At 41.4% G+C, this 24543-nt stretch overlaps 1 protein-coding gene across 1 annotated transcript in view; it reads right to left on the bottom strand.

Annotated features, from left to right (window-relative positions):
• Window positions 1-24543, bottom strand: part of EVI5 (ecotropic viral integration site 5) — a 112689-nt gene that overhangs the window by 31118 nt on the left and 57028 nt on the right. The window contains exons 12-19 of the mRNA XM_015421459.1: window positions 22472-22525; window positions 18888-18920; window positions 18208-18354; window positions 11130-11264; window positions 8237-8377; window positions 7301-7459; window positions 4273-4419; window positions 3857-3952 (exon numbers count right to left, since the gene is read on the bottom strand). Of these exons, the coding sequence (XP_015276945.1) occupies window positions 3857-3952; window positions 4273-4419; window positions 7301-7459; window positions 8237-8377; window positions 11130-11264; window positions 18208-18354; window positions 18888-18920; window positions 22472-22525 (912 nt within the window). The remainder of the gene's footprint in view (window positions 1-3856; window positions 3953-4272; window positions 4420-7300; window positions 7460-8236; window positions 8378-11129; window positions 11265-18207; window positions 18355-18887; window positions 18921-22471; window positions 22526-24543) is intronic.

Raw genomic sequence — 24543 nt, forward strand, 5'->3', positions numbered from 1 at the left:
AGCCAAGTGAGGGATCGCTTTCTCTCACCAGACCAGCCTGTCCCCTCTGTGAGACCAGACCACAGATGAGAGACGAAAGAACACAATTTTTCACAGTTAACAGCTTATGTCAGAATATCCTCACAGAATCTCTGGAAACTAATTGGCTATAACCCTCTCTAAGCATTATGGGGATTGTAGGCTGTCTGCTTTCTACTGCCAAGCAGGTCTCTCCTGGGACCAGGCCGCACTAGGCCTTGCTCCCAGTCCTGCACAGATCATGACAAAGGGGATTAAATAAATCCATAGAAGATAAGTTTTAAATAGCCTGAGAATAGTGTCTAAGATTACAATGGGCTGGATAGGGATGAACAAACAAACTTAATCCCGAGAAGACAGAGCAACCATGAGTTGGAAGCATGAGTGGAAGTGGCAGCTTTGTTGGATGAGGATGCACTCTCCTTGAAAAACCATGCTTGAAGCTTGGGGACAACACTGTATCTGTCACTGTTCTTGGATGACTGACAGCAAGGCAAGGAATGTCTGTCACTAGCTTTAGCTGGGCACCCCAGCTTTGACAAGAATGATCCAGCCACAGTTATGTATGTTTCTCCTGCATCTGGAATAGACTTCTGTAATACAAACTCTATGGAGCTGAGTTTGAGAGTGTTTGGCATCTACAGCTGGTCCAAATAACCAGGAATGCATTTCTCTTATTTTACTCCATCTACACTTGTTGCCAGTTAGTTTCTGGTCCCAACTGAAAATATTGGTTTTGGCCTCAAATTGTCTGGGATCAGTGAATTTTAAGGACTATCTCCTTCCATATGGACACACCCAGGTGCTGAGGTCATCTTTAGGAGGTCCTTTCTGTGTGCCCTAACCATCAGAGATATAGCGGGTGGCTACACAAGATATAGTGGGTGGCTTTCTCAATGGCTATGGCATTACTGGAATGCCCTTCCAAAGGGACACTTGCTTAAGTCCCTGTCTACTGGTGTTTTGATGGATTCACAACACATCAATTTTTAAGAGTGGATTTTGGGTTTACACCTAGGGGATATGGCTGGTAAATTCTATTGCTCTAACTGATGAAATTCTGTTTTTTGTTTGTTTGTTTGTGGCTAATAATGTATCTGCATTATTTGGTATTTATCAACTGTAGGCCATCTTGGAAATCCTGTAAAGGAGGAGGGGAAAATGTTTTTTTTTTAAAAAAAATAAACAGGTCTATCAACAGATGTCAGCCAAGATGCTTAAATAGATCTTCAAAGGCACTTAACAAATGTTGAAGGGGACAACATCAGAAGAGAGTACTTCATGCTGTGTTTGGAATCTTGCCAGGGCTTCTGGTTGGTCACTTCAGGAAACAGAATGCCAAGCTAGATAGATCCTTGAACTGATCCAGCATGGTTCTTCCGTTTTCATGTGGGAGGTTCCTAGCATTTCCCAGAAGTTTGGTGGCATATAGCAGAAAAATATAGCACAGTGCCTTTTGAGAAAATTGAGTTCTTGTTATGTCTATTCATATCTAGAAATCTGATATGCCTTGGCTGATGCTTTGGAATAACTAAATTCAAGAGGGCAAAGCAATTACAACTCCTTAAATTACTGTACAACAGATTCAACAACAGTACAGAAATGATATTTTTCATTTTTAAATGTTTTAGACAAATTAGAAGTTAGCTGTATTTATCTACCTCAATATGGAATGCTTCATAAACTTTTTCTGTATGGAAATGGCATTTTGCATTAGAAACCTAAGCTCAGTTTATTCATCAGGGCAGTTGTGGGGGACTCGTGGCCTTTGAGTGACTCTGATGATTCATTCTAGACTTTCAGAGAACACATCACACTGCTGAAGAGTTTAAAAAAATGTTTCCTGTAATTGCAAAGATGGAAATTATATTTTAAAACATCAGAACTCGTAAAATGTTTAAGGAGAATACTATAAATATATTTAAAAGGAGGGTGTTAGATTAGATTTAAGACAGGCTCATTTCTGTGGCAGGCATTTGATTAGATTTTTAAAGACAGATTTTACTTCCATGGCAGATATTTGATTTCACTGAGTGATGTTAGGGACAGTAACTTTCTTTTCCCTGTCAAAGATCGTCTCACTAATGCAGAGAATGCTAGAGACCATTGATAGTGTATTCCACAACACACACTGAATATCGATACTGACACAAAATAGATTCATTATGTGAATGAACAGTTCACACTTGAAAGGTATATATATACTAATAGGATAAGGAAGGAGAAAGCAGAAAGTAGTCACACAGACATACAACAATATTTTGATTTAAAATTGTTTAGTAGTTTGCTATGCAATTAACTGCACTGATGCAAAAAGCAGCATTTAGACTAGAATATCTGGTATAAATTCTGTCAAATAGATTAAAAGCTACAAAGCTAAGCCTATTTTGAAGAATGCACAGTTAGCTAGAACAAGAAAGCATTCAGATCATTGGATGAACGGTGGATTAGAAAACGGAAAACTTATTTTGTTTGCAAAAAAAGTATATAGTCGATCCTTCTGCAGGTGTTCCAAAACTGTGATTTAATCTAAAGGCATGCAAGTAAAATCATTACAGTAGTAATGTGGGTGTAGCAATACCAAGCATGCCTTACATGTTTAATACCACTGTGTCTTGAACTTACATCTAGACATTTCACAGAAAGCAGCATGATTTAGGGTAACTGCTGTGGCTTAACTTTTAAATACACAATGTAACACCTTAGCTCTCTTAGTAGACAACAGCAATCTTGAAGAGGAAAAGCTTCAGGTAAAATTTTGTTCCACTGCATCTTTACCAGCACTAGACACATAGCAAATAAGCTGTACTCCACTGAAACACAGTTACTTTGCTTAGAGGAAACAGCCTGAATTCAAGTAAACAGTGGAAGACTTTCACAACTGTAATAGCAGTTACTGTTGCCAAGTAACCAAAGGATCCTTCAGCATTTTGTAGAATAGAAAGCAGCCATCGTGCATTTTCGATTTAGTCTGCCCTTTTCACTGAGGATGAGGCTTAAATAGAAAGTTCTACATCTCTCAGAGGAAAGCAATTTATATGATTTATGTGACTGCTACAAGGTGCAGTGGACAGAGCCCTGGACTAGGATCTGGAAAACTCAGGTTCAAATTGCCACTGAACGACAAAGTTTTCTGGATTACTTTGATCTAGTTACTCTCTCCCAGCCTATCCTACCTTACAGGCTAATTGTGAGTCTACAATGGAGGAGGACACTACCCTGAGCTTCTTCTTGGAAGAAAATTGGGACAAAATAAATTCTCTACAATCTTATATGGTGCTGTGGCAAGGACATAGTTTTCTAACATATTGCCAGAGCAGCAAGACAGTCAAAATAAGTTCTCTCCATGTAGTTTATATACAGTCTCATGAATATTCTAGGTAAGCCTGGTCAGCAAGAAAAAACTGCAAATACACAACCATAGAACTAAACTCATGCTAGCTCCATAGACCTACTCATGCAAATAAGGGTGTGTGGAACCCAGGGTTCCTAGCGATGTACAGCACATGCTGTCTACAACCAAACTGCAGCCAACAGTTAAAAATGGCCTGATTTACATCTTACTATTGCTGCTGAAAAGTATAGTTGTAGCAGCACTCCAAATAATAAGCGCAGTTCTAGTTTTAGGTTCTAGGTCCAGATCAAACTATGATAAGCTTAAGCCACAGTGAATGCCAGTGAGAGCATTACATCAAACCACAGGTAAGAACGGAAGGATGGAATTCACAGAAAAGAAACACATCACCCCGTGGCCCATTGCATTTGTACTGCAAGGCAATGTTTAAAGTTACCAGCTGTCTGTGACGCTGAAGACAGAGGAAGTTCTTTTCATTCCTACCTGAATCTCTAGTTCTGCAATATGCTGCTGGAGTTCTGCCACAGCTGCTATGCTGTCTGCTTCTCGGAGTCTTACAGCCATCACCTCTTCCTTATTCTGCAAACAAGGAAAGTTTTAGGAGAAGTTTGTAAGCTACTTTTCCCCCCTCAGTTGCAAATAGCTAGCTGATATTCATTTCAAGACAACTGGTTTGAAGCCAGATACCAAAATATGATTTGATCAAAATAAATTCAGTTAGATGATTGGTATATTGGCTCCATAGTGATTTTCTTGACACATGTGTTCCTTGTTCATCTTTTTCATTACCAAAGTTTATAGCCATGATAATTCTGCATTCAGTTGGATATTCTGCTGCTTTATTTAACAGTGCATGTACACCCTGTATTCATTACATTTCCTTTATCCATTGTATGTACCTTGCATTCAATCTCGGCTTGCTTTCTCTTTGATTCAGTAAGTTGAGCCAGAAGTCCTTTGTTTTGTGCAGATAGATACTGGACCTTCTCCTGCAGACTTGCAATCTCTTGTTCTGCCCTCCGTAAATGGTTACTATTTATCTGGTTCTGACATTTAGGAAAAAAGGGGAATATATCAGCCTTAACCCCAGTCCAGATATCTGTCATAGTGAATACCTAGTAGATTGTGTATAGTTTGGGTTTTGCAACTTGCACTAGCACAGCAATCAAAGCAAACCCTTAGCATTTACACATTGATGAAATTTCAGTGTTCACCCTAGAAAGTTAAAAGATATAGATGGGCATGCATTCCCGTTAGGTCTACCAATGGATGCTGCCTTGATATTGCCAGCAACACGTTACCGTAGTAGACACAGCTGTTTGCAACCACAATCAGTTTCTGACAGAAAACATCCTTGAACCCTACTTGGCTGTCAAGCTGTATCCACTGTAGCAGTGGCTTTCAAGACTAGAGAATCTACCTATGAGAAGAGCTGCCATACCAAAGTCCTAACATGGCTGCCCATAAGTTCTGCCCCCTTATCAAGTCAAGGCAGATGGGTACTCGTTCCATCTGTGCTGTGCAATCTTATGCTTGATTAACATCATTTTAGTACAACAAAATAGGTGCTAGGAGGCAGCTGCTAGTAGCATCCATGGGTGCAGACAAGGTGGGCAGGATATCACACCGCCACTGAGGGGTGTGGGTGGAGGGGAGTGTCTGCCACCATGGTGCTCCTGGAAGATCACACACCTCTGCATGACGTATACAGAGATAACGCTTGTCTTATATTTTCTCTTTATATGTCCTAATTGTTTCAGAACAGCCACTGGCAGCTCAGGGATTCTATGACTAAAGGAAAACATTTCTCACAGGACTATAGTTCCGTTTCATGCACAGATACAGTGCACTCATATGAATTTTAATTGTGTGGATTATTCAGAGGCTGAATTTTGTGCACGAAACTGGTTATTCCTACTCCTTTTCTTAACATCCACAATATCATGTTGTGAGCAATGCCAAAGTAATATACCTACATTGACATAATGAACATCACTGCTTGCAATTTGTATGGGCCAAGTATTTGGTTTGATCAGAGTAACATATTGTGGAAAGACTTGGAATGTGGTCAGAAGTTGCTACAAAATCTAAGTTTAGTTATATCAGTCCCCCCCCCCCCTTGGTGCGGGGGTATGAACAAACTAAAGGGCAACTTTAAAAGGTAAAGGTTCCCTTGCTCGAAAGCCAGTCAAATCCGACTCTAGGGTTGCGGTGCTCATCTCCGTTTCAAAGCCAAAGTGCCAGCACTGTCCGAAGATGTTTCCGTGGTCATGTGGCCGGCATGACTAAACACCAAGGCGCACGGAACACTGTTACCTTCCCACTGAAGTGGTACCTATGTATCTACTTGCAATTTCTTGCTTTCGAACTGCTAGGTTGGCAGGAGCTGGAACTAGAGATGGGAGCTCACTCCATCATGCGGCACCAGGAAACTTAGGTCCATCTAAAACAGCATGTCTTTTAGATGCACATGTTACACACACACACACAAGTTTTCGCAAAATGTTCAAGCAAACAATATTTACTCAAAATAAGCTGCTTGTACTTAGTACTCTGCACCCACATCTGTCAATCTTGCAGGACACAAATTGCCTGTGATCAAATAGAACAAGTACACCTCCTACTGGCTGAAGGGGTTAAGGAAGCTAGCTGTTCTTTGCTATACTGCACTTATAATGAATGTTAAACTGGACTCATTGATATTTTTTTATTACCAGAGAAGGAATATACTGGCAATACATACACTCTCTGGGACTACATTTTGTTATACTAAACAAAATACACTGCCAGGACTCCACAGACAATCATTACCAGCCACATCAAAATAATACGTACTGTGTGAGTCAACCTATTTAAGGCTAATGAAACCTTTTATAATTATAAGAGACATTATGTTTTCAACCCTAACCATAATACTTAAACCACTGGAAAACCACCACCCCCAGTATGGAATAACAAAAGCTACCTTAGGAAGTGTACTTTTAGAATGCAGCAGATTATCTAGTGCTATAGGAGTTCACCAGTGGTGAATGCCACAATACCCTCAAGTACAGACCTTCCTCCATGAAATTCCACAGAACTGTAAAAACAACCCTGAATTCCACAGAAGTGATTTGGAGGAGTGGCCAGCATGTTCTGGTAAAAGTATGGATACACTAAATGTATTCATTAGTATCAGTAAGGAGCATGCTAAAATTAACAATTTGCATAGATTGAAGGCTGCAATCCCTAATTCAGATGTTGCATTCTAGAAAGAGCCTTCTGCTCTGAACACATGTGCGCCACAGTATGGAAAAAGTCAGTCATGAGCGAGATTATATCGCATTTATTTGAACACGGGATTTTTTCTTATTACTCAATACAGTGAAGTGCAGAGTTTGTCTCAAAATGCCTTTGTCTGCTACAAGAAGGTCACACAGTTAGCTGAATAGACTGGAAGAATACAACACCATCATTTTCCTCTGTATAATCAGGAACACACAGAGAGTTCTGTAGCCACTTTCTCCCAAACGTGACAGGGAATGCCCCTGCCTGCCAGAGATTGTCTCCCAAAATGTTATTACCTAAATCGTGCCAGACCCTTTTGTTCTCCATCAGGATAAATAACAAACATCTAAAAGTCACAAAAGTGCACCTCAGCTCTTATGCTCTCATAAACTTCACAGACATAAGCTAGACAGAAGTGTACAAGATGGCAGCTCCAAGTTGCACACCAAGATTCACCAAGTGAAGCTAGTTGCTTATTAACATTTAATTTTAAGAGGATAATTCAGAGAACAGTTATTGGAAATGAATGGAGTCACACTGAAAATGGAATTCAAACCAAGAACACATGAAAGGCAAATTTCAAAGTTTGTACCATAGCATAGTTGACAGTCAGATCTACTTTCTAGCTCGTAATACTGTTCAAACCATTCGTGTTCTTACCTGTGTTTCTGTTTCCATCACTCTTTGTTTTACCTCTTTCAACTCTGCTTGAGTTTCTGCTTCTCTAAGTCTGACAGTCATGAGTTCATCTTGCAATTCATTTACAGTATTCTTTCTAGCAGGATCTTTCCATCTTCCAGAGGTGCGAAGTAGATGGCGCTAAAAACATTGCTATGTTTTAGCAAAAGAACCCACCTTGAAAATCATGTACGTTCCTACTATAGAATTGGTCCATGCAGACCCTTCATGGGTGCTTGCAAAGACTAGAAAGGAGCCATCCCCAGATTCATCTTTCAAACATTGTCACTGCAATGCTAAACAGGGTTACACCATTCTAAGCCCATTGACTTGAAAAAACTTAGAAGGGTGTGATTCTGCTCAGGATTGCACTGTGTGTAGCTTTATAGTTCTGAGATATGGGTATGGAAGCTGCTCCTAAACTGCAATTTCACAAAGACTTTCTTGGGATTAACTCCCACTTACTACTTACTGGAAGATACTTCTCAGTAAATATGCTGAGAACTAGGCTGTGAGACTTTCTGCTAGCTTAGAAATCTCCATGTCCCCAGAAAGTCTGAGCCATCGAAGTTGCAGAACAAAGAATCAAGATCACCAGTGCAATCCTAAACAGAGTTACAACCTTCTAAATACATGCAAGTCAATGGATTTAGAGGGAGTAACTGCTTCAGATTGCACTGCACACTTGCTAAAGGACCAGAACATGGGGTGGTTGTTGTTTTTTTTTGGGGGGGGGGGTGATTTCTAGCATCCAGGAGTGATTTCTGGCATCCAGGAGCAATTCTTAATCATATTCATTTGCTGTCCTTCCTTATGGACCCTTTCCCCCATGCATATCAATCCCCTCTAAATCCCATTTGTACAATGTATTATTAAATCATATCATTTCCCCATTGTAATAAGATGCTCTAGACTTACCTGCCAGTGTTCCTCCAAATCTTTAACTTGCTGTCGAAGTTCTTTTAGACCCATCAGAGCTTCAGCTTCTCGTAGCTTCACTGCAATCAATTCTTCTTGAAGTCTAGCAATATTATTCTCATCAGGCAAAGAACTATTCCTCTGAAACAAGATAACCTCTTAAGAAATTGACTGTGCAGACATGTTATTGGCACTGTGTGATTCATAAACAGAACTGAAAGAGGCTCAAGGTTCACCTTGCCCAAACTGGCCTGTCAGTGCAGGATATTTTTGGATTTCTAATCACTGTTAATGACATTTAAGAAACTAAACATGGGCTGGTTAGGGCTTCAGGAGCCCAAAGCTGCGAAAGCAAAAATACACACACACACCCAATAGTAAAATGTTTGTTCTGGACAGCAAGTCTTATTTAAATATTCATACTGGAATAAACATGTGCCGAACTGGTATTAATTATGGTAAAAAAATAAGCCCCTTTCAATTTATAATAAGGCCTGTATTCTGCACTAAGCTTGGGTAAAGGCAGCTGCTGAGCTGCCTCATACAGGGTCCCAACTGATATTTCAACAGGCACAATTTATTAAACCTCATTTGTCATAAGGACTGGAGTATCAGCTAGGTCTTTATATGCAGCTCTTGTGATAAGGTTCTGAATACCAGCATTAGTTAAAATAGAGGGAATAATTAGCAGCCTGCTTGTGAATATTTGTATATACTCAATACATTAACTCTAGAAACTCAAATAAAAGGTGTATGTCCGGACTGAAACTCCCTCTAATTCATTTCAGTTCAGCGGGACATTGTTACAAGACACCTGCTTACGGGTACCGACACTGCTTGGAAGTCAGGTACTCACCAGAAGTCACCATCACATGTGTCATGTGTACATTTACACGAGCATGAATAAATCCCTATTTTTAAAAAGGGAGAATTGATTAGTCTCCCATTGAGTGTGAATTTTATACATGACAAAGGCATGCCCTTGAATATAGATAAAATACATTTTTATCATTTCCATACTACATTTTTTCTATGCATTTTGGTACTTTGATATTGTATTTGTGAACCAATATGTATGTAGTAAAAGACTGGGCATACAAATACTTTTATGTTATTCTATTCTCAGGGTCCATTTTTATACTCTGACAATAAACATTTTTAAAGCTTTCCAGAAGTAGATGCCTCAATTTGCAAATGCTTCCTGTTAAGTATTACATGTCAACAAGAAGGATATTGATCAAAGATCTATTAAGGGTGTGTTGGAAACAATGTCCCATAACTAAAAACTTGTTAACTGGCCTCCATCTGCCTCTCCAACCTGCAAAATAGGATGAGGGTCCCAGAAAGGGGAGGGGATTATTATTTTTGGACATGTGGCACTGCATTATGACAGCTAGTAACTGGGATTCATTCAAAGCAGGAAAAGTACCCTCCCAATAATTTGGAGGCCCACTGTTGATCTACAATACTGCAGAGTGGGCCTATATTTACTTCTCTGCAAGCCTACATTGTCCTAATATACTTGTTAGCCTTATATGATGGTAGATGCAAAAAGGGTTTGTGATGATCAGCGACTTCCACAGTTGCATTACAAGCTTAAATATTAGACATCATATTAATTTAGTTAAGGATTGCAAGCACATCAGATACAGAATTAGAAGCTTGGGGGGAGGGGGAGAAAAGTGGTGGGGGAAAAGATGGAGAGGATTTCTAGACTCAAGTGTCTGAGTACTGCACAAGTTTGCAGTTATAGTTTTTGCTCTCTACAAATCAAGAAAGATGCCAGAGATCACACAGTCATTTCACGCTAAATGCTGTGTTCTGTGACTGCATATCTCATATACAACAGGTCCATGAACTGTATCAGTACTTACAGACCCTCCCAATGACACAACTGTCAAGAACACTACAGCAATGCGGAATAATATATCTCTATCTATACACACACCCTAGTACAATTATATTCATACAAAGGGTTTCTGAACACACCTCAGGGCAATGCTGAAAGTGTATAAAAAAGCATTATCTGATGGCATTATTTAATGATAACAGCAATGTTGGAAGGAGGTAACAGATAAAAGAAATGATGAATTACAATATGTAACTTCTCCACTGTGTGTGTTTGTACTTTTTGAAATGTAGCGCTAAACTGCAGCAAGGAAAACACTTTAAAAGATAAAAAGTGACCACCATTCTGGATATGTGGAGAAGATGTCACAAATTACACTGATAAATAAATTAACTTATTTTAAAAAAGATATAGGAAGGGAAAGCCTAAACTGGCAGCTTACTGTTAGAAACAGGCCACTTTTCATGATCATCCAGAATTGTATTGAAACGCAGGAAAATGTTAGACGACAAATGTTAGTAATGTTATTTTTTTTGCATAAAGTATTCCCAGGTTGCATGATTTTTATTTTATTTTGTGTGTGTGTGTGTGTGTGTTAGAGAACACTGACAAACTGATTAAATCTGCAGAATACAAACAGATGACAGGAGATAATGTAGAATGCATTTTATTATTTATCCTGTTATCAGTTGTTATACTTTACATTTGATTTTGTTTATATGTTTAATGAAGACAAAAATTAAAATGATAAAATCTTTAAAAGACAAAAAAATTCTTAAGCACTCAGCTGATCCATAGGATTCAAGGGACACAATCCAGAGAATCATACAACAAATTCTGGATACATCTATGGGAATTCCCAGCACCTTATTTTGGCAAGCTGCTTCTGGAAGTCAAGGAAATTTCTAGAGTGGTTTGCAAAGCAAAATGGAGGGCTACTCTTCAAAGGAATTTTTTAGGAAGTGATGCCATGTCTCAAGGACTCAATAGACTGATTACAGGGAAACTCTCGTTCATTCTACAAAACATCCTGGTTTGACCTGCCTTTTCCATATCAAGAACCTTATCTTGCATTTCCTTCAAGGCACAGTGGGATTCAGCTTCACTCAGTCTTGCTTGCACCAACTCTTTTTCCAATTGCAGCACGAAGTCTTCACTATAGCGGGAACTGCATTTATGCTATAAAGTGAGTAAATCCAATATTAGAATTATGTAAGTGAAGCCCAAATAGTAACACACCTATTTAGTGCCCTACATGCTCAGAAAACAAGAGACAAGACAGGACTTTAAAAAAAACCCACATTAGACGTAACACTTAGAGAACAGTAGCTTACTACGTAACCCTGCTAACAAATCTCCACCCAGACTAACAATATTACTGCATGCAAACATAGGACTTTGGACACCACTAAGAACCAGGCAGTCAGATATGACCAACCAGAACTGAATTGGAAGAATTCAGTCCTACTGTGATATTTCATCATATTCCAAAGCTGATGTCCAATACATCCTAGTTAATTCTGCAAGTAGTATTCTTTGGCCCCGGTCACACGGGCCGGATAACGCACGGGGGAAGCAGGGATATTTGCGCCACCGCAATTAGAGCCGCCAGAATGCGATCCCACGCGTCGGTGGCACACCACGGTTCCTTCCCTCTGCATCAATGAGGCACCATAGGGAAAAGCCGCGCACCAGCGCGATCACACCAAGGGAGTCCAGAGGCAGCCCGTGGCAAACCATTTACTAGTACCTTCGAGGAGGTAGTTTTTTATCGTGCATTTTCGGCGGTACGCCACGGGTTGGCCACGGGTGCGCTCCACTTGCCAGATGTTGCGGTGTGATCACGCCCGGAAAATCCGCCATTCAATTGTGGCTCTCCCGCGGCAAATTCGGCGTGTGAACGGGGCCATTGTTTGCCTAAATTTCATTTAAACTACTGTTAATCAGAATTTTTCAGCTATTCGTGGCACCACTGAAATTCTTTCCCAGTTGACAATCTGTACCCAATCTTGATGATAGGACAGACATATTTTAAGACTTAAATATATTTACTTCTCCAGCTAGCTGTTAAGTCATTGTGTTTTTTCACCCAAGTATAGATAATTTGAGTCAGCCAGTCTGCTGCGGTGACTAATGAAAGGCCAGACTTGTGCTCCCAGGGCATCTTTATTTGGCACCTAGAACTACCCTCTTTGCAAAACCACCAGAGTGTAAAAGAGTACTCACGACAAGTAAGATGTTTCTCTTCACAGTTACAGACAGATACGTATTTCTTCTATTGTTATTGTTACAGAGGTTACAGAGGATGAGTGGCTAATCGCCAACATGCATTTTCCCTGGGTCTCACTAACATCCGGAAGCACACGTAAGTGCTGATTGGCATCTCATGTACTATTATAGTTCATTTCAAGTTATGCTTTGTCTTTCCAACATCTGGGCAGTGCTAACATATCATGAATACTCAAATGCTATTGCTTTCACAAACCTAAATACCATTCACTATTTTCTAGAATAGGGCAGCCATGTATCTAAACATAGTACTCTCAGAGTACTAGTTGACCCTGTAACAACTAAAGAGCATCTTTAAAAACACGACTATTCATACCAAATAGGAATCTCTCCAGAGACTTTTTAATAGCATTTTTTCCATTACAAAACATTAGTCATATTTTACACAATTGTTATAGGAGGTTATTCCTAGTACCCCTTATGACACTGCCAGCCTGTTTCCAGGTTCACCTCAAATTCTGTTCTTACCTCTAGATATTTAAATTGCCTGGGAACAGGGTATCTGAAGGAATGCCTACTCTCAGAATCAGACTTTTAAAATTATGCTCTTAAACCATTTTATTACACTTTATTTTATTAGACTACAGTCTTTACTGCTGTACATCTTTGCTGATACTTAAACTTGAAATGTAAACATGAAAAGTAATGATTTAATGCATTTTACTAGATTTTAGCTTTTATAAAATCTGTGAGTGATCTCTGGCATTCATTAAAAAGAGGATAAATCTAAATACACATTTTTATTCCTCTTTCAAAAGTGAAACATTTTTAAACCAATCTTGGCATTATAGATTGCTATATTTGAGGACAGGTGCAGTTTCACAACAGTCTGGCTTACTAAAGTCATCCACTTCAACTGTACTTCCAAATGAATCCAATTAATGCAAGGTACTAACAGAGAAGACAAATCATTTTAGTTTAACATAACTGCTTACAGTAACCTCAAATAAAATGTGAGACAAGATTAGGCTTCCTAAGAATATCGGTAAAAACTCTAGTCACTATAGCTATAGAATCTGAATACACTGTGAATATTCAGAATTCTGATAAATGAACAAAACCTCCAACTTCAACTAAAGTGAAACCCATACATTTGGATTTACTGATTATAACATCTAATAGCTTTTGCAGATGTACTACCTTCATCAGTTCCAATCCTTGGCATACCTAGCAATCTCAAAGGCACAGTGAAGTAATCCAAAGTATTAACATTTAATATTACTCATTCTGCACCCCTACCCATACAAGGAACCCAATAAAGATCAAGTACATTTGTTTACCAGAATTCATTTGTGGAAATATCTCAGGGTGTTGCTTCAGTGTTTAATATAATGCAAGTCAAATTTCACCATCTTTATACAGACATGAGCTAGAACTCCTGAATAGGTGTCTAGAGAAGGTAATGGGATGGATGAGGGTCTATAAACTGAAGCTCAATCCAGACAAGACTGAGATCAATTCCACAAAAGCACTTGTTGCACCCTTAGTCTCCTGTTTTCCCCACGTACTACTCAATTTCCCACTATTTGCGGTGCGGCCGCATTTTGACCCGCATCTCCCCCCAATTTTCTTCAGGTCTTCGTCATCCTTATTTTTGAGCAGTACAAGCAGGGGGAACGGGAGACCAAGGGCACCACAACTGCTTTTGTGCTGTTGGTCAATGAAGAAGCTTCTTGGGGACTGCAGAGCCAGCCTGTTTTGGAGGTGGCTGCACTCTCCCTGAAGGAGCAGGTCCATGGCTTGGGGTTGCTACTGGATCCTAGCCTACACTTGGAGGCTGAGGTCTCCTCCATGGCACATAGCACTGTTTATCAGCTCCAGCTGGTTTGCTAGCTATGGCCGTTCCTCAAAGAACATGATCTGGCTGCAGTGATCCACACTTTGATCACATCCAAATTAGATAACTGTAATGTGTTCTGTGTTGGGCTGCCTTTGAAAATGGTTCAGAAACTTCAACGGGTCCAGAATCCAGTGGCCAGGCTACTATCAGTGGTTGGTTACAGGGTTTGCATCACCTCTGTGCTGAAAAATCTCACTGCTTACCCATCTTTTTTGGGGGTTTTATCTTATCCACTTGTTATTGCATTGCTTCTGTTTTATGGATAGTTTTTAATGTTGCTTAAGTCTAATAGCTCATTTTTTAAATACTGTGTTTTTTAATGGTAAGCCGTCTCAAGTAGGACTCTGAAGAGGCAGCATAAAAATATTCTAAATAAATAAATCAGTTAAATTTATATTTAAATGAGAGCCAGCAATTTAAAATTTTAGCAATATCATTTGTGCCACAAAATAGCAGTATTTTAAAATATTAAGATCCTCTTTCACACAAAATTAAAGAGGTTACAAACATGATAAAAAGGATTTTACTAGTCTGTCACACTTTTCCAACAGTCTGCACAGAAAATAGCAGAACTGTAGTCAGGTAATACTAAAAAAACGGAAAGAAATCATAATTCTTTAAGTGATTGACTAGGTATGGTGAAAGAAAACAGATTCCGTTTTACCCAAAGTACTGGTAATTATAGACATTATCAACTAAGTATGACAAGAATGAGAGTAAAATTACAGGTAATTTAATAACAACAAGCGGCATTATTCAGTGTCTAAAGGGCTTCACTATGTCATCTTGCATTATCTTGCTCAGGAGGTTTAGGATTGCAGCCTCAAGTGTTTTTTTTTTTTTAAACTAGGATTACTGATATTTCCACTAGGTGGTGCCCTGCAGTTTTGAAACAATTCCCTCAAAGAGAATCACAATGTAAAAAAACATTCTATCAGGCAGCTTCCATTGGTCACTCTTAGTAAGCTACAACTTGAGCAATATATAATGTTCATTAGAATTGCACAAGCAGGAAGCCACAATAAATCTTGGGGAAAGGGGAGACCCCTCCCACACCTGCATTCCCCACTTCTTCCTCCTGTTCATTTTTGCCCTTTGCTGCTTCCCCCCATCCTCCACCTTCTCTTCATTCCTTCCTGTCGCCCCTTTCATAATTTTTGCTCCTTTCACTCTAGTGTGATTGCATCCTCTTTTCTTCACACTCTTTGCCCCCCCAGTGCTTCCACCATGGCCTCATCCCTTCGGCTGTTTGCCTCCTGCCTCTGTTTCCTCTCTTTTCCTTGCCTGCAGGCTCAGCCTGCCTGCTGCAGCCACTGCCTCTTCTCCTGGTGGTGGTTATGGCTGCCTGGATGTTTTTGGGGTTGCTAGGCAATAGGGTTGCCAGGTCCAATTCTTCTGCTGGCAGGGGGTGGGAGGGAGCCTTCCAGCAGTGGGGGGGGGGCAGGACGATATTGCTGCATGCGACGTCACCGGCGTGATGACATCATGCAGAAGTGAGTCATCACGCCAGGGGTATCACACAACGATGCTCTAGCATTTTGGGCAAAACTCTATGGTTACCATAGAATTTTGGTCAAAATGCTATAGCATCACTGGCATGATGACATCGCTTCTGTGTGATGTCATTGCAATGTCGATATGTGACATGCCTATTTGGGGGTGGGACTTACCCCACCAGCCAGCTGGCCGGCAGTGGGCTGAAGCCCCAAAACTTAGGAGAACCACCACTCGTACTGGGGGTCTGGCAGTCCTACTAGGCAACCTTCAAAATGGCGGCTGAGATCTTGTGACATAGCACTGCATGATCTCATTTCTCCCCCCTGTATATTATAGCTTTGGCCTTAAAAATATTATCCTCAACAATACAGAGGAGGAGCAAAACAATGTAAGAAAGCAAGACTGAACTGTTCAGTGGCAACAATACATCAGCCATTTATGCATGGCAGTCTTGTGGAAACCTTTCACTTAGTTCAGTCCTCACATTGTATTACTTTAACCTAAGAAAGAAAAGTTACTTTTAGTCCAAACTGTGTCCTTCCATTTGGCTGATCCTGAGCAAACCAGATGCAAACAAAGACGGGAGAAACTCAAGAAGCAGAAGTGGCTAAGAAAATCTGGAGGCTTAATTCCAGGAAGGGAAGACGAGGAAGGAACAGGAAAATCATATTCCACCTGTGTTTCTGCTGGAAGAAGGTTCTGGGGTAGAACCGACAACAAAAATGGAGGGCTAGTGATGCTCTTCTTATGCACCTGAATTTACCCAAGTGCCAGAGAAAATCTACTGTTTACCCAATATGGTGCAGTATCAGGAGCCGCAATTGTATTGGACCAAAGCTTTAGAGCCTAGTTGCCCATTAGAGAACTCTGCATGCATCTTTGGATCTAGGACACTAGTAAGTTCAGGATCCAGGGTGTGATACGAATGAGTAACTAATCTACAGTAGAAGGGGTACCTGAATAAATGTAAAGTGTAGCCAAAACAGGTGACACAGATCTGCTAATAGTGGGCCAGGAGATGGGTAAATTGCCCTTTCTGGGTATTGTCCAGGAATTGTTTCAAGAGCTTTGTTTATTACCCTGCAATGGCGAGACTATTTATGGCCAAAAGGGATCAGGAGCTTGGTGGATCAAAGAAGCTTTTTCGATCGATATTTTTCTGGTGTGTTCAGGCAGTTGGCTGCTCCCTGCTGGGTGTCTAAAGGAACTGCTACCTTTTGAAAGATCCTATTTTAATATCAAGCTAGTTGCTTTCCCCTGGGAATTCCATGAAGTCTGTAGATAAAATTCCCCCCATCTGAATATGGCCTTATTTTGTGCATTTTTTCAATCCATTTTTTGGCCATCTTCAGAGTAAGATACAATGAAGTACAAGGCATTCTGCTGAATGCTATGTAATAGATACTGTGGCAACTGGCTCAGCTGTGAGAAGGAAAAGGCTTGGCTCAGGGAAAGGCCAAAATTGTGTTGCACCAGCACTTCTGCACAGAAATGGCTATGCACAGCTGCTCCAGACATACTGGGGCCACATTTCCACACCCTTGCCTATAACATACGTGGGACAAGTTACGTAAGAAGCCAGCAGAGAAATGTCCTGAATCAGCACATGCCGTCAGTGCCACAAATAAGACTGTTCCAGAGAGTATCCATGTTGGTCAACAGTAGAACAGCTACATTCAAGTCCCTAGATTCGAGTCCCCTAGTGACCAACAAGACTGTCAGAGTATGAGCTTTTGAGAGTCGAGGCATCTGATGAAGGGAGCCTTTATTCTCTGAAGCGCATACCACAATAATCTTGTTGGTCTGTAAGGTGCTACTGGATACGAATCTAACAAATAAGATTAGCCATGGAAAACAGAAATGATGGATGGTCAATGCTATTTTGACCCATATACGCCCCAACTCGACAAACTTCAAGTATACCTACTTAATTTTCATCCTGCTCTTCATCCAAGGAGCTCAGGATAGTATACATGGCTCTCCCTTCCCCATTGCCTTCTCACAACACTGTGAGGTAGATTAGCTGAGAGTATGCGACTAGCCCAAAGTCACCCAGCAACCTTCACAATGGAGTAGGGACCTGAACATGGCTCTCACACTCTAATCTGATGTTCTAGCCACTACAGTGCACTGGCTATTCTACAGGAAGTGGAGAAAAAGAGGAAACAGAGAGATATGACTCCATAACAAATGAACATATTAATTTGCTGCACACATGGCCAGATATGACCCTAAGCATATTTACTTGAAAGAACATCCCATTGGTATCAATGGGACCAGCTTCGGAATAAATATGGTTAGCAAGAGACTGCAAGAACATTGTTATCTAATGATTAAGAATGCTACTAGGCTTGTTCAATTTGATCACTTTTTATGAATGCAAATAACACAAAAAGCAATGTAATTCAAAGAACTGCACAGAGACCATGTCATGACCAATAAAAATAAACACGAGTGAATGAGAAAGATGAGATGAAGCGCTACCAGGTACCTTACCCATTGCTGCTGCTGCTGGAGCTCCCTGATGGTATTCTCAGCATGCTCCAGTTTAGTAATGGCCTCATCACTCTGCTGTTTGATGGTGGCCAGCTCCCGTTTTATGAGGTAGTTTTCCTCAGCCTCTTGGGCCCTTGTCACTTGTCCCTTAGGACATAATTTTCTTTTTAAAGCCACTGAAGGACCGATCCAGGAAAGACCGATAGCTTTATACATTTACTCTGCTGTATTGTTAAAATCTTGCAAATCAGCATTGATCCATTACAGCCAGTATTTAAGTTTTAGTCAAGTATAGCAGCTTAGTAACTGCATCCCATTAAAGTGTTTAGTAGCCCCCCCCTCCCACCCCCGCAAGGTCAATTGTGTACTTGCATTCAATAAAACTCTGTTCATGCATTTATTAGTCCACTGTGCATGCACATATTTCCTACCATTTTGTAGTGGACTACAGAATTAGTGTTAATGCAGAATTAGAGTTTACCAATTACTGGGAATTTCAGGTGCCATCAGACGTAACGTGCAGGTGTGGATCTAAATTTTATTCTAACAATTGCTAAATAATTTTTCAAGTAGCTAGGGTAGATATTTCATTTAAAAATGCATGTAGTGAACATGCATTAAAAACAAAGTTTTTTGAGGGGAGGAAAGAAGTTTTAGGGTGAAATACTAAAGAAGTATACCTGTATCAATCTATCTGCCAAGGAAGCACTTTCCTACAAAAAGGAAAAATTCAGATAGGAATAAGAGAAAAGGGGAAAACAAAATGACAAAATCAAGAGTGGAGAATTATGCCCAAATTCTACCTACTGTCCATATTTATACAATAAGCTTCACATATATATCTTTCAGACTTTAATGAAGGCACAATTTAACCTGCAGCCAAGCATTTCATCAGCACAGGGAACATACTGAAGGTCTGACTGACTGAGGAAGAGAGCATTCTAAATTCAACATCACTTGTTTGAAAATGGGAGTGCTTTTCCTTCCTTCTTCACATAGGGACTTATAAAGTTTCAGACAGCACTCATCTACCCCAAGCGTTATTAAGTGAAGTGAAAAGAGGTACAATTTGAGCACATTTACAGTTCAGCTAACCAAGACCAGAGACATTTGTGCAATAGCACAATCTAAGAGATAACCATTCAGTGAGGCGGATATGGAAAACCCCCCGAAATATGCCAGTTATTCTGGAATAATTTCAGCCAACTCTAGTAGTAATTCCATATGTGATTTCACCATTTGAGTTTCTGATACTAGCATTTTAAAAAGAAAAAGAAAAAAAGGGGAAGTCTTCCTAGAGACCAAAGCATTTGAGCAGATTTCCATCTAATGAGGTTCACTTCAAACTTGAGAAGACGTTAGATGGCCTCACTTTCCCTACTACCCTGTAACCTCACAGACCCAGGGCAACCACTGCTAGCTAATACATTATACCAAAATGTATCAGCATACTTAGAAGTATTTCAATTTGCATACATTAGGCAGAGAAATTAGGTGTCCTGAAGCTGAGTCTGAACTCACAGTGAAATGAAATGACCTAAGAGAACAGGATTTTCATCAAATTGTCCTTTATTCCTTCCTCATTTTAATCTTTGCACTTCAAGCTCTTTTGCTTTACTATCTCCACCCTTATAATACTGGGCAACTGTAACCGAATCTATAAAGCAAGAGCCTCACAAAGGCTGAAGTGCTAAAGACAGGAATGAGAAAAAGAAGCCTACCTATTCCTGCCCAACATTCTCAATCCCAGACTAAACCAGGTAGGGTAGGACAGTGAGAGTCCCTTAATAGAATGGGTAGCAGTACAGCAATAAGAGGGAAGATAAGTACTGCCACACTACAGGACAAGAAGGATGTATTTGAAGAATCTTCCTGTGAAGGCCATTAGGGAGTGGGGTGTAGTAAATAACTGCCATCCGGGGCGGAGGTGTCTACACGTGAAGACAACCTAAAGCAACTCCTTGTTTAGGATTCAAGAAAAAAGTGGAGCAGTCTCCTAAGAAAGGTTAGGCAGGCAACCTGATACATAATTTATAAAAGTAATGTATTGAAGATTTTAGGTTAGTCACCTGGCTAGCCTCTCAAAACAGTGAGCTGCTTTGAATGCAGCTGCCTCTTTACAGGCGTGTGATGTTATACTGTCAGGATACAGAAAACTTTAAACACTGCAAACTATTCATAACCATGCCTTAAGTGACCAGGCTACAGTGGCTCTACTAGATACTTGTGGGGGAGATGGGGGGGGGGGACAGAACACGTGAATTTTCTTCCCGTGAACTCCTGTTCTCAGGATAGGAAAGAGGGCCCCCCTCCCCCTGGCCCAGAAGGCAGGGCCACCTTTGAGCGGCTCATTTGTACAAGATGTTGAATTGTGTGAGCAGATTTCTTTCCCCTGTGCCACAACAATGGTGATGGTTTCAGCCTGTCCCTGGACCTCCTGATGAACTGTAGGGCATACCTTAGTAACCCTCTCTGAGGTTACTTTGGTGCCACTGGTCAGCACAGAATAGTAGATTGCCACCTAAGGAAACAGGAGCCCCTCTAAAGTAGATCATTCTTTGGAAGACCCCACCATACCCCTTAACTACCAAGAGCTCTTTCATATCCACCATTCAGAGATTTCGTATCAGAAATAGTTAAACACCAAGTCCTTTGCATACTTCACGGTAGTTGGTAAGAATATCTTCCAACTACCCTAAGGCCAGCTCAGAGAGCAGGGAATCGAAGTCTGCAGATTTGAAAGCCACAGTTCTATAGACATTAGCAAAAGCAAATCAATTGACTCCTTATTTTGGAGAACCTTTTGTATTATTTACAATATGGAAAAGCATGCCACAACTTCACCCAGCCCACAGGAGGAGAGTGTTATACACAGTCTCATGCTATTGAAAGAAATGCAGAGGCAAGAGAACAGACACTCCTATTTCTTTTCTTTCCCAGCTGCCGTTGCCCACAGAAAAAAACCCAGGGTGAAATTCCAGTGGGGAACAAAATGTTGCAAACACTCATAGGAGAAGAAAAGCAGCAAGGCTGAAGGAACAAAAAACCTGCTACATGATGTAAATTTTGATATTCATCAAGGAAGAGCTGGGATGAGCATCAAGGAATGGACTTCCAGTTGTCCCATAGGTCAGCTTTTTAAGGATCCCAAGGACAGTAGACCTTTCACTGACCAGAAGACAGTCTGGAAATTTCATACCGTTATTATTCAAATCACAACACTTTCTTGTTCAATACTTCTTTCATCCTGACAACCATAATAAAATGGCCATTTCCTTTGTTGGTCACTTGCCCAACTGTAACATCTTTGGGCAAACAGAGAAGATAGAGTGCAATGAACAGCAATGCCGATACGCTTGGGATGAAAGGAGGGATGCTGGAGATTAGCAGCTAGAACAGAAGCAGACTGGCAGCCAACCCCTCAATCACCCTCCCCAAAATATCCACAGCTTCTTTCTAAGAAAACTAAGGAGAAAAATGGGTGTTCTGCTCCTGTCTTGCTAGGGAACCAAGATGATCCAAGCCAAGCCATTTTAACAGCCACAGTCTTTTCAATATTAATCTATATAACGATGAAAAATAAGGTCCCATATTTTTAGACAGGCTTTCTGACTTGATTTTGAGAGAACAGTCATGGAATTAAGGAAGAAGGTTACAAAAGTCAATGCAGTGATAGTCTTACAGTTTCCATGATATCCTGCTAAAAAATGGAAACTGAAAACAAGTTTGGAAATACCAGTCTGCTACACAGCGTGCATGATCATTTCTGACACATGGCTTGGTTTCTTAGTGCATTGGATGATCATGTAGAGATACAATGTGAAAATACAGCTGGCAGAATGGAAGTACCTTGCCTATTAGCCACTAGTTAACGCACTGCAACACAGCTGTCTTTCTTCCAGCAGAGGACTCATCCGAGGAAGCTGGCCTCTGAAGGTCATTCTATACACCTTTCAGCGTAATACCTTTTTAACTTTTCAGCAACCCCATAAACAGATGCCACAATGAAGTTGCTAGTCCAAGGTCCAAGGTGTTGCAGAACTTACTTTTGTCTTTGTTGGTTTTTTAGCTGTGTCTCAGTGATAGTTGCCATAATCTTAGAATCCTGAATTGTATACAACTGTCAAAATATCATCACTGTAAGCAAAAGTTAGTAGTCCTATTGTCACGCTATTCATCATAATGCAGTTATAATAATACTAAAATAAAATGAGAGAAAATGAAGGCAGTTTTGAATTAGAGATTCAGTTATCAGAATGCTTACTTTTTCTAGTGTATCAATGCGCTGTTTTAAAAGTCTATTTTCTGTTCGTAATCTCTGAAAAGCAAGCAAATATTCATATTTATGAAAGGCCAGCAATGACTGGAAAGACAGAAGAGAGCAGGTATCTAAAACAGCACTAAACCCCCAATACACTTCTTAGTGCAGACCCAAGTTGGGGTCTGAAATCTCTTGATACTACATGGCTGCTGAATCTAAGTAATTATGTGTCATGTTAGTGCCTAGGATGTGAGACCTCCTGTGAACAGGGATGGGCATGAACTGGCTCATGAACTAAAGTGCATGACAAATTTTGGCCGGTTCGTGGTTTGCAAACTGAAGCTTGTAGTAAGTGAACTGGCACAAACTTTCCATGAACTTTCAAGCGGTTTGTGGGGGTTCATGAATATCCATTTCCAGACAGTCTCTGTTCAATCAAAATGTTTATCGAACTTCAAAGTAACGGGGGGGGGGGATTCTCCAGCCTTGGAAACACCAATAAGAGCCCTCCAAAACTTAACGGGCACTGCTGCCTACCAGTAACAGAGTTTCCATTCTGCTCTATGGGATCAGAATGCTATATATACCCTCAGCTTAGCTCCGCATCCTCTCCTCTGTGGGGTGTTGGAAGTTCGAGAGGCAGGGAACCTGTTAAAAGCAGAGCACATTCATTTATTCCTCATTGTGATCACCTCTCCCCTGGTGGGGTTTGGGTGTTAGGTGAATTCCAGGCTCTGAGCCACCCCGTCTCTCTGCTCATGCCGAGCAGTGGGGCTTAGCTACCTCCCAACCCTTTGGATTATGAGCACCACTATGTGCCATGAGGGTTATAGTGAGTGCAGAGGGTGCTCATCATGGGGGGGAAGAAGTCCTCCACCCACCACAGCACATGCCCCTGTCCCCAGGCACCAACCCATCCTGCCAGCCCACTGGAGCTCAGCCCTAGCAGGGCATCACCAGGGGTCTCAGAACCTCTTACCCCGATATGTTCCTAGGCTTCTCCACAGAGGCAAAAGAGTTGTTAGCACTGCTCAGATACCAGCAACTGATAACACTCTTTGGAGAGAAGGACTCTGACAGCAGTGGTTGAGAGGGTGGGGGGAGAAGCATCCTCCCCTTCCACAGCCCAACTCCCTGTTACTGCTCCTGCCTTGAATACACCTCTCTGTGGCCCTCCCAGCCCAGTGCCAGAAAGCAGCTGTGCCTCCCACTGTTCTCAAATCCTGGGGCCTCGTTTCCAGCCCACACTTTGGAAACATTTCTGCACTGTCCCCAGTGACCCCAGTGTGGCAGAGTGGGAGGTGTGCCACACTCATGTCTGGAGGAGGCAAACCCCTAACACTTGTCCCCCCTCCATTCTCTGCAGGCACCTAAAAAGGATGCATCCAGCTATGTTGCTGCCAGGGGGAAAGAGCGGCGTCCAGGAGCCCCGTAGCCAGATGATATTTGGTGGAGAGGGCACTGGCTGGAGGAGGGGTGGGAGGAGAAAAAAGAATGGGAGGCACCCATCAGCGAGGGGAGTGCATGCACGGTGGAGGAAGAGGGTGTGGCGGGCAGGAGTGGGCTGGTGCACACACATCAGGTCTCCTATCCCCGTCCTCCCTCCCACCCCAATCCACCCGAGTGGGAAAGGCATGCCACTTTTTCTCCCTCCCGCTCAGAACGTCTGAGAAGCTGTTTCTGACTGTTATAATAAAGTGGAACTTCCATGGGCAGCGGCAGCGGCAGCAGACCTCTGAGTCCCAGAGGCTGGACACAGGCATGAGTGGAACGCGACTCTCCATCATGCCCCTGGTGGGCTTCCCAGAGTGCTGCTCCCCTGGGTCTGATCCGGCAGGCACTGCTTGCCAGCCCCATCTGTGTGTCTACCTGAATGTATGCCCCTTCTGAAGAGCCGGAAAGGCTGGCCTGGGTGGGGAGGGGCTTCCTTTCAGAAGCAGCCTTCTGGCCAACCGTTGCCGGCTTTGGGGCTGTATCCACGTGGTCATGGGAATAAAGGCTTTGCTAGTGAGCTGAGTGGCAGCAACAGTCACCAGTGGGGCCCCTGGTTGCCAGTTGCTGGAAGGAGGCCTGTT

This window comes from Gekko japonicus, unplaced genomic scaffold, assembly GCF_001447785.1.
Source record: "Gekko japonicus isolate JY-2015 unplaced genomic scaffold, Gekko_japonicus_V1.1 scaffold911, whole genome shotgun sequence".
Lineage (NCBI taxonomy): Eukaryota > Metazoa > Chordata > Lepidosauria > Squamata > Gekkonidae > Gekko > Gekko japonicus.